This window comes from Chanos chanos, chromosome 12, assembly GCF_902362185.1.
Source record: "Chanos chanos chromosome 12, fChaCha1.1, whole genome shotgun sequence".
NCBI lineage: Eukaryota > Metazoa > Chordata > Actinopteri > Gonorynchiformes > Chanidae > Chanos > Chanos chanos.
The window spans coordinates 18,661,951-18,672,518 of record NC_044506.1 but is presented as its reverse complement, the minus strand read 5'-3'; the positions used below and the strand labels follow the sequence as shown (position 1 = coordinate 18,672,518).

Sequence of the window (10,568 nt, the reverse complement as noted above, 5' to 3'; positions counted from 1 at the left end):
GACTTTGTGGAAAGAGTTCGAAAGACATTGACTGTAATGAAAGTGCATAACCTAATGGGCAGCAAGTTGCATGAAGCAAAGTTTTTTTGCACTAGGTGGTAGTTCCTCCCTCCCTCTCTCTCTCTCTCTCTCTCTCTCTCTCTCTCTCTCTCTCTCTTTCTTTAACCACATGCTTTAGTAAATTAAACATGGACTGATTTTGGTTTAGTCTTGAAGAATAATTGACATTCCTCTTCCCTCCTCTCTTTTTCAGACATGGTGCGGAAAAAGAATCCCCCTTTGAGAAGCTTTGGCGGTGAGGAGGAGGAGGAAGGCCAAGCCGTGGCCGCGGAGGCCACCGGGCCAGAGTACGGAGAGGCGGGGACTCGGGCCTCGGAGCCTGGTGCCACGGTGCCGGACGAGCAGGGCATCCCTTCCTCCCCTGGGCTCATCAAACGGGTGGCAGTGACAGTGGGCAGAGACAAACCTGTCTTCAATCACCCTAACCACAAGAGACAGGGAAACCTCCAGTCTCTCACAAGGCACGAGGAGACAGACGTAGACCCCAGCGACGGAGCTGCCTCTCCAGAGCCGGGCGATGATGATGACGATGATGACGACGACGATGGAGGTGGAGAAGCAGCGCAAAGCCCGGCGGGGGAGAGTGAGGGGACCGGAAGCGGCACGGAAGCCCGACAGGCCCAGTTAAGCACTGGCGTCATCGTGCAGAGCTGTTCCGCCAGCAACGGTGACGAGAGGGACTCCGCTCACAGTCCGCCGGTGCTGCCAGGCACTGAGGGCCTCCATGGGGAGGAGGTGGAAAACTCAAAGGCGCCCCCGACCACACTCTTCCACCCCAGGGCGGCCGGCGACGGAGAGGACGCCCCCAGCCCCCTGGGGGCGGAGTCAGGGGCCCCGCCGCCCTCCTCCTCGCCTAAGCTGCAGGATTTCAAGTGCACCATCTGTGGCTACGGTTACTACGGTAACGACCCCACGGACCTGATAAAGCACTTCCGCAAGTACCACCTGGGCCTGCACAACCGCACGCGACAGGACGCCGAGCTGGACGGGAAGATCCTGGCCCTGCACAACATGGCTCAGTTCTCCGCCCAAAACCAGGCCAAAGACGGAGGGGCGCGGCTGGCGGGTCACGTGCAGCAGGGCAGGGCTCTGCCAGACGCCGGCTCCCCGCGGCCCTCGCTGCTCAACGGCACCTACGACGTGCAGGTAAGGGCCCTCCTCCAAAACCGGAGATGGTGCAAGTGTTAAAACGTCGCCTGCGTGCCCGGTCACGTGTGCTGGCGCACGGCAAAGGAATGCCAAAAGTCGAGACGACAGTCACGCAGTCATTTCCCCTCTGTTTACTCTCTGCATGCACCACATTTCTCACTGACATTAACACGCACGCACACAACCCTGCGCACCCACATGTAAGTTATTACAGTGTTTCGCAGTGCTTTATCGGGGGTTTATTAAGTTATAATTGATGTAAATGAGTTCTATGAAGAGTAGTGACTCTGTTTCATTCAGTGTCAGTACTGGGTCTGTAAAACTTTATGTATTTGGTATCCTGATCATTTCAACATAGTGAGCTCATTATTATAATGTTAATTTGCCCGCACTCTTTAAATGACTTTGAACAAGCATACTTTCAGCAAAGTGCTTTATAATTTATTGTGGTTTTTTACGCAGTATAGTCCCAGATTTAATCCACGCTGTCCTTCACGGAAGGCTTCGTGAATTTACCGGCTTTCTTTGATTCCAGAAAGTTTTTGAGAAAGTGTATACCACAGCTGTGACATCTCTGCTTGTCCAAAATAACACTGTGGAAGGATGTTTATTGCTTTCAGATCAATATGAAAAATACCATGTCACTCACATGCCGGTAAATTGTACAGTTAGTCATATTTGTTGCTATGTTACAAACTTTTTTTTCTGTGGTACAACTGTTATGTGACTTTATGCTAGCACTAGCACTCATATGAGTGCCTGGTCTGTCTGTATTGAGCCAAATGTATGCACTTTTTTTTGAATGTTTAATTTATTATTTAACAACATATGCGGCTGCCTCTGTTGCCAACTTCAGTGATTATTTGAGTTCCTCTCTTGTTGAATTTCGATTCAAAAATCCCCCAGGTTTACTTATATAAAAGAAAAAAAAAATGAAATATCGAGACAGCATTCAGTATTCATTCTAAGTGGAATTTTCCATGCAGTAATTTTGCTGAATGTAATTTCTCATTGCCCAATGGAAAGGAGGGTAAAAGACCGTTGTGAGCCCAGGGGGAGCCAATGAAAACAGGGGATTTATTTTAAACGATGGGTAAGAAGCAGACGTCTGAGTCACGCAGTATCCACTCTGCTCTCAGTGTGGTTTCAAACCCTTCACTTCAACAATGTCATGTTTACAATTCTAGTGGCATATTTAACCTCGGTGTTCCTTAAAAACGGGCCACGCACTGGGCGGGGCTTTTTAACTGTTTAATTTGGCTGCGGATTCCACGAATACGATTCAATTCCTTAATTCCCCCCCAGCCCCCACCTCAGATTTCAAGAAAAATAGATTTTTTTCCACTGGACATTTGTCACAGTTCAGCCAGCTAATTTTTACTATTTAGTTATGACATTAGTTTCAGTTATTTTTATTGCCCAGTTTTAATTTTTTGGGAGGGGGGGCGTGGTGTCTTTATTTCTTGCTTGTTTTTTACAGTGGTTTCAATGGGTTGGAGAATTTCTCCTTTTTCAGTCTGTTTTGGGTTTTGGTTCATTTGTATTCCACTCCCCTATCACACCCAACTAGACTAAACATCAGAGATGTGAGTTCAGTTTTGTGCAGGCCGCATTTGCCAACAAATATGTGGGGAGTGGCTGTGGATATCCCTTAAACATTTCAAACGTACCATCATAATCGGTTCACTCCGCCATGCGCTTCTTCAGAGACTCCGCACTAACTGCATTCTCCAGTTCAAGAATTCCAAACAAACTTCAGCTAAGTCGAAACGCTCAAATAAACAAGTAACGTCAACAATATCAAACTTCCTTTTAACTTCGGTAACACCTTTTGAAAAGATTCCCCCCCCCCCCCCCCCCCCCCCCCCCAGCGTTCTTATTTGAGATTCTAAAGCTGAAATCATTTTTTAGATTTTTTTTTTTCTTTTTAACCCTGCGTTGTTGCCGCTTCGGCTTCCGAAGATCGGCTACTTCGATCTCGAAATTAGCCAGCTGAAGCGTAGTCAGTAGATATTCTTTAAAGTGCTTAGTCAGGCTTGTGTTATTTAAGGCAGCGAGACTTGATTTCGTCATCTTTAGAATCCAGGGCCTCCGGGGTAGTCCTTCAGGAATGGTCTGTTTGGTGTGACATCACTGTTTTGTCTGGAATGTGACACTGGGGTTCCCTCAGGACCCTTCATTCTTTTTCACTTCCCAGAGTGTCTGGCTGCAACGAGGAATATTCTCTGTCACCCCTTTTGCCGTTTTCCACGTCAGAGACCTCGAAAAGTGTGTTTCTTAAGGATTAGTTTCCACATCCTGACAGTGGTTAAAGGAATAGTTTGACAAGTTTTATATGAAAATATGCATCATGATATTAATTTGGAAGCTAGCAAATGGTCTGTCGGTTTTGGAGTCTTTCACTCATGGAATACTTTCCACTTATCATCCTTCTCTGTTCTTTTTTTTTTTCTTTTCTAAAGATTAGTTTCATTTTTCAGTTTAGCCGTCAGTTTCTCGCCTGTTTTTGGAGAAATCTTCATCGCTGCGTTACTGCCTCAACTGCAGGGTTTTTGCTCCACGTGGAGTTGACGTCACCTCCCTGTGTGCGGTGAAAGCTTTTGAATTTGCCCTGAAATGCTCCAAAAAAAAAAAAAAAACAGCATTCAAGGGATCACATTTTGCCTTTTGTGTGGAGATAAATGCTGGGAAACCCGTAGGACTGGAAATATTATTGAAAGATATCTCTCAGCTTTATGTTTGACTGATCTCTATGATTATGAACCCTCTGCAATACTGATCACATTTTATGTTTTTTGTTCCTCTCCCTCTCTCTCTTTCTCTCTTTCCTTCTCTTTTTCACTCTCTCTTTCAACACTTCCCAGGTGACACTAGGAGGGACTTTTATTGGCATTGGCAGGAAGACGCCGGATTGCCAAGGCAACACCAAGTACTTCCGCTGCAAGTTCTGCAACTTCACTTACATGGGCAGCTCTTCGGTCGACCTTGAGCAGCACTTTATGGCTGCTCACCCCAACAAGATGAAGAACCCTCCCTCCTCGCTCACGCCCAACCACGACGACAAGCTGGTAGGAGGGAGGGGAAACTGCGGGGGCGGGGCAGAGCTGGGCAGATGGGCGGATCGGGTGGCCGTGAGGGCGGAGGACGATTCCGTCGCCGGTTACTCTGTGCCTATGAGGGCGACAGCCGGCTCCTCCCCAGTTATGGGCGGGGTGGAAGGCGTGGCCTATTACTGGTGCAAGTACTGCAGCTTTAGCTGCGACGCACTGGGCTCCTCCAAGCTGTTAGCGCATTACAAGGAGAGACACGGCCAAGCGCCTGCCATCAGGGAGGACAGCCCAGGAGGAGAAAAGGATCGCAAGCCCTCTGACGGCTCTGGGGGAGGAGACTCGCAGGCCCGCGGGAAGAAAGACCACCACGGCAAACCGGGCGAGGCCGAAACGGTGGTGACCAGCTACAACTGCCAGTTTTGCGACTTCCGCTACTCCATGAGCCACGGGCCGGACGTGATCGTGGTGGCGCCCCTGCTACGTCACTACCAGCGAGCGCACGGCATACACAAATGCACCATCAAACACTGCCCCTTCTGCCCTCGGGGGCTGTGCGGACCCGACAAACACCTGGGCGAGATCGCTTACCCCTTCGCCTGCCGCAAGAGCTCCTGTTCGCACTGCGCCCTGCTCCTCCTGCAGCTCACCCCAGGAAGCGGAGGGGCAACCCCGCCCCCACAGGCTAGCAGACCCTCCATCACCCACTTGTGCGACCAGTGTCCCTTTGCCTCTGTCGACGTGGACGTGCTGCTGTTACACTATGACAGCGCCCATGCCCCGCCCCATTCTCTACAGGAAGTGAAACCCGAGGACGGGGAGGCGGCGTCGGAGGGCGGGGCGGGACTGAGGGTTAGCGCTGGGCGAGGCCAACCGGAAGAGCACGCTTGCACCATGTGCCACTTCTACACGGAGGTGGAGGAGGAAATTTTTCGTCACTACAGGTAAGCATCAGTAAACAGGAAGGGTTTATTTTAATCTTTTTTTTTTTTTTTTTTTTTTTTTTTAGTTTGTTTTGAGTTTAAATGCCACGTTTCTGTCCTAATCAGTTTTGATTAAGTCATATTTTCCTCTGACCCTCATTATTTAAAATATTTTTTTTTTCTTTTTACATCATATGAATGGAATTGGAATTTTCTCATGGATCATACAGCTTTGTGAACAAAGTCTAGAGTACCACAGCGACCAGGACGTTGAATTTGTGTTGATATTAATCTTAATTTAAACATGTAGTGTACAATTAAACTAACTCTTGTTGTGATGTTGCAGTTATGACTCAACGCTAATAGGCAGCAGGTTTTCTTTACCAGACCAGGCTTCAAATTTTGCCGCAGCGCTGTATAAGTAGAGTAATGTTTAATGTCTAGTAATTTAATCTTCCTGCTCATGGCTTTGATTTAAAACTCGCCTGTGTGGATGTGGGCGTGGATGTGGGTGTATGTGGGTGGAGTGGTGATGGTGGGGCAAGACGGAGGGAGATTGAACTGCGTGTGTGTGTGTGTCTGTGTGTGTCTGTGTGTGTGTGTGTGTTTTGCATGCGTGCGCACTCGTGCATTTAGTAGAAAATAAGTCTGCCACTTAGCTTCATAATAAATTCAGCCACTGAAAACAGGCCTCTCTGTGCATTACCTCGGCATGAGAGATCAATTACCATGCGTGTTTTCCTGCTCTAGTCTACGGGCATGTTGAGATGATGTGGTTTTGGAGTTATTGATAGAAATGGCTTTGACTTGGACACAGCTTGATCCATATGTTTGATTTTTGCCAGACGTTCTCTCATGCCCAGAGAAATACACTTTGGTAAATCTAATATACGTGTCTTATGTAAACGCGTGCCGTCGTGTCAACGCGGCACCTGCTTGATAGCGAAATATTTGAAGCAACAATCAAAATTATGACATGTTTGTCTAAACATTACACAGCGACTGGACTGCTCTTTAAAGCTGAGCGTTTTTCACCAACCCGGTAACAGTCGTCTTAATGTAATCCGTCTTGTAGAAATATTACAGAAGTATAAAGTTTTTTTTTCTTTTTTTGTCCTTTTGAATGTACACGTTTCACATGTGTTATGTCTTTGTTTCATAATGAACTATAATTGAGTTCATGATTCTCCACGACTTGTATCTACTCAAATTCTTCTCTTATGACATAGATATCACTCCTGATAGACACACACACACACACACATGCAATTTTAAATGGGAACTTTCCATTTCAGTTCCATTAATAATTGTTTTTTTTAATTTCCATAAATGCAAACAAACTGAAAAGGCTCTAAAGGAAAAAAACGGTTTCACGTGGCAACGAGACGATGGTCGTGACCCAAAAAAAAAAAAAAAAAACCCTCCGAAAAACCTCTCTTTTCAGCACTTTCGTAATGGTAGCCATCATCAGTTTGCTGAGGAGGGGTAGCGGTAATAAAAGGGTTTAGCTGGTCTGGTCCCGGCGAGCCCTGGTGGGCACGGGCGTGTTGTAAATGCGCTGCGAGGATGAATAGAGGTTGTAATGAGGAGGTAATGTATGACGTCTGTCATGCAGTGGTAGCCTGAGGCTGGTTGTTTCAGGTGGCTGGAGAGCAGCGCTGTTTGCAGGGCGTTGCGTGCGGGCTGCAGAATAAAACACTGTTTGTGTTCTGGGGTCCATAGCACCGCTGCTTGGAGCAGAAATCAGACCTGCATGGGTTCCCAGGAGACCTAGGTTTCCTCAGCTGGACTCAGTGTGTGTGTGTGTGTGTGTCTGAGAGAGAGAGAGAGAGAGAGAGAGAGAGCGAGAGAGTGTGTGTGTGTGTGTGTCTGAGGGAGAGAGTGTATGTGTGTGTGTGTGTGTGTGTGTGTGTGTGTGTGAATGCATGTGTTTGTGAGTGAGTGCTAGAACATGTGGTTTAAGCTGTGTGTAGGTGTAAGTACATGTGTGGAAACATGACAACGGTGTATGTGTGTTTGTGTGTCTGCTTATGTACGTGCAGGGAATTAGGTTCCCGCAGAAATGTGTGTGTGTGAGTGAGATGGATTCTGAACATGCCTATTTGTACATATGGTGTGTTTTCATATGTAATCATTTATTCCCTTTTGACACGTGTGGTGCGGAGACATACATTTGCCGTGTTTATGTATTTTTTTGCCTTGTATTTGCACCTGCATGAATGCTTCTTTTTGTGCATTGTATTAGACATGCGTGTACATGCTTACGTTATACATATATTAACATTTCTATGTCTCTGCATATCTGTACTGCACATAGGCCTACATATGAGTGTCCAGGTATTTTGGCATTTTGAGTGTCACCATGAGTGCTTTGCTATTTAGCCTGGATTGACATGTTACTCTAGAGCGAGAGTGTAGTGTTTCACAGGAACAGGGCAGGCAAGTCATTGGCCTGATATTATTTTTGTCATAAAAAGAGTTATGTGAGTATGCCGTAATTTAACAGGGTTTATTATTCGCTCTATTCCAACAGCCGAAATCCTTGGCAAACACACAAAAGCTGAAATATTCTCCTTTGTTTCCGTCAGTTTTGTGCCGGCCTTGAAAGCAGGATGTGACCTCACTTGTCAGTTACGTCCATAAACGACATCCTGTCGGTCTGCAGGTCTTTTTTGTCTCTGAAATGATTTTGTTTTATATTTAGTCTTAAAGGATAAAGTAAGGGCTCAGCCCACTTCTTCTGTGAGATTTAAGAGTTGTTGAAATTGTTCACCTTGATTTCTGGAAACACACTCGCTCGAGACCAAACCTTTAAAAACGTCTTACGTTACAGGGTCTCTCTGTCTAAGCAAAGGTGTCTTAAGAACACAAATGTTACATTGTGCTAAACCAGAGCTGCTGCAGGAACTGAACCAGCAAAGCTGTTTTCAGTCATCTTTCACCTGGTGTCTGTATCTGACCAGCTAAGAGGAGCATGAAATATCTGTAGCCCCACCACTCCTCCTCCTCCTCCTCTTCCTCCTCCTCCTCCTCAGAGCAAGGGCAATTAGACAAGGGAGCGGCAGCAATCTGCCCCGACGTTCCATTTCCTGTGAGGTGTTGTCATGGGTACGGCTCCATCGCTCGCCTGTGTGTCTGTAGGCCCCTCCAGCAGTACGGGAAAAATGGCAGTATTGACTGAGGGCGCTGGAGCATAGCTAACAGTTTTTTTTTTTTTTTTGCTTCATTTTCCAGAAAGCCCAAAATGCAGGCACTCGATACTTGTACCGTCAGGGATATTGGTATGGGAGTCGACCGATGTTTCGCTTGCGGTATTTTGATGCATTGCAAAAGGAATGAGATTGCAAGAAAAAAGAAAGTGGTTGAAATTTTTAACGTGTCTCGTTTGAACAGAAAGCTGGTGTCAGGGTGTGGTGGGCAACACACACACACACACACACGCAGACTGGTACATGGAGCTGTGAAATAGCTGGGCAGGTTGATTTGGCCCGGTTCTGTACTGTTCTGACAGTTGTTTTTGGGCCCATGTTTTTCTGCTGCTGTCTCTGATACGGATTCTCCTCTCATGACGCATGGTTCTGCTCTCCTTTTTGGAGACAACAGAAGAAGTGGAGAAGAGTGAGGGTGAGAGATAAAGAGGAGAAGAGGAGAGAGAGAGAAAAAACTAAAGTCTGGCTCTTAGCTGAGTCTCCTAAGCCTGCGCGGAGCGATAAAGAGGGACTGGTTTGAAAAAAAAAAAGAGTGTGTAGGTGGGGTTTTTGACTGGATATTTGTGTAAGACTGACGGATGAATTTTGAATTTGTGAGGATGTGTTGTATGCATGAAATGAAAGTGTTAAATTCCACACAGTCTTTGCCATAGCAAGGAAACGCAGCTGATACAGGCCGGCTAGTCTCTGTCACCGTTTCATTTAAACATTTGAAAACATTTCAAATATTCTTGCCTGTAGAACTCTAGTTCAGTCAGATACTTTAATGAATTGGGACCACTCTGTGATGAATGTACAGTTAGAGAGATTGCTTTTTTTTAAAAATATTCATAACAGTGAAACTTTCCTCACCAGATGTATCCGAATTAGTTGGCATATATTGTGAAAGAAGCCTGTATGTTCGCTACTGCTTTCAAAGTAAACTGTCAATTAAGTATGTCAGAAACTGTTAAGAGAATTGTTCAGCTGTTGTCCATGCTGATCGGGAAATCTTCTGAATCATATTCCTGTGCATGTAAATATAACTGTCTGAGAGAATACATGAAGCATTTCACTCCACTCAGAACTCGCTCACGCTTTGAAATGTTTCAGATAAAGCTGTTACGTAAAGCACGTAATTAGACCAAACATCTTCCTGACTGATTCAAATGATCAGCTTTAATTGCATTGTACCCACTCGTGTTAGCGTGATATAACTTCACTGATGGAATTGAAAGTGTTTGGAATTATAATGGTGTCTAATTGAAAGAGCAGGAAAGACCCTGTTGCTCTGTAAGAACAGACTCAACCTAATTAAGGAAATTATTGTGCTTATTGTGTTTTAAATGTGTGTCTGTTTTTTTTGTGGAGTGGGGATTGCAGGCACAAAGGCAGAATTAATTAAATTGTACCAGGCCTGAACGTGAATTTCGATGCCTGTCGTTTTGTTGTATTGGTCATTAAGGCATATCTGAGTCAAATTGAAAAGTGAGTGTTAGAACGTGCCTGATACGCATGGCTTAACAATTAAGAGTGACATTACAATTAAAGTTATGAGAACATGAGAATAATAGCAGACATATTGAAGTCAAGGAATAGAACACACACACAAACACACAAATTGCTATTATGAATTCAAACCATGGTGTCTTTGTTCCTCTGTCTTCAGACATGGCCCGATCGGAGGAAAAAAATGTATTCACTGTTACAGTACATCACTTTACACTGCTGCTTCCCGAGACGTTCAATTCTCTTGCTCTGGTTAAAAGTATATGTTTCCCTTACGCAGACGACAGTCGCACTTTCCTCGTTATCCAACAGTGACCCAAAATACCGCCGACTCCCGGTCCCAGTGTCAGTTAGGAAGACGTAAGAGAGAGAGAGAGAAAAAAAAAAACGAGCAGGCGTCGTGAAAATGCACGCTCCCGCTGCGTCTCCAGGCCAGAGAGCAATCAATTCTGCGTTTGGGGGGTCGAGGAAAATATTTGTGTCTGCTGTCAGCGAGGTCGACGGAGGAGGACGATTTATGCTCAGAAACGGGCGGCGCTTTGCACGTTCCCGAATGTCTGGGAAAGAAAAGAAACCTAAGAGAGAAAAGACGCGTCGGGCAGCATTAGCTCCGCGTAAGGAGACAGTGAGAAGTGAATCTGTTAGGTGATGGCGCAGAGCGCCCGGGTTTTCCATAAGTTAACATGATTAGC

At 45.9% G+C, this 10,568-nt stretch overlaps 1 protein-coding gene across 1 annotated transcript in view; it reads left to right on the top strand.

Annotated features, from left to right (window-relative positions):
• Positions 1-246: 246 nt before the first annotated feature.
• trps1 (trichorhinophalangeal syndrome I) overlaps positions 247-10,568 on the top strand; it is a gene marked incomplete at its 5' end in the record, with an annotated part of 75,430 nt that continues 65,108 nt past the window's right edge. The window contains 2 exons of the mRNA XM_030788552.1: positions 247-1,206; positions 4,074-5,200. Coding sequence (XP_030644412.1) covers positions 247-1,206; positions 4,074-5,200 — 2,087 coding nt within the window. The remainder of the gene's footprint in view (positions 1,207-4,073; positions 5,201-10,568) is intronic.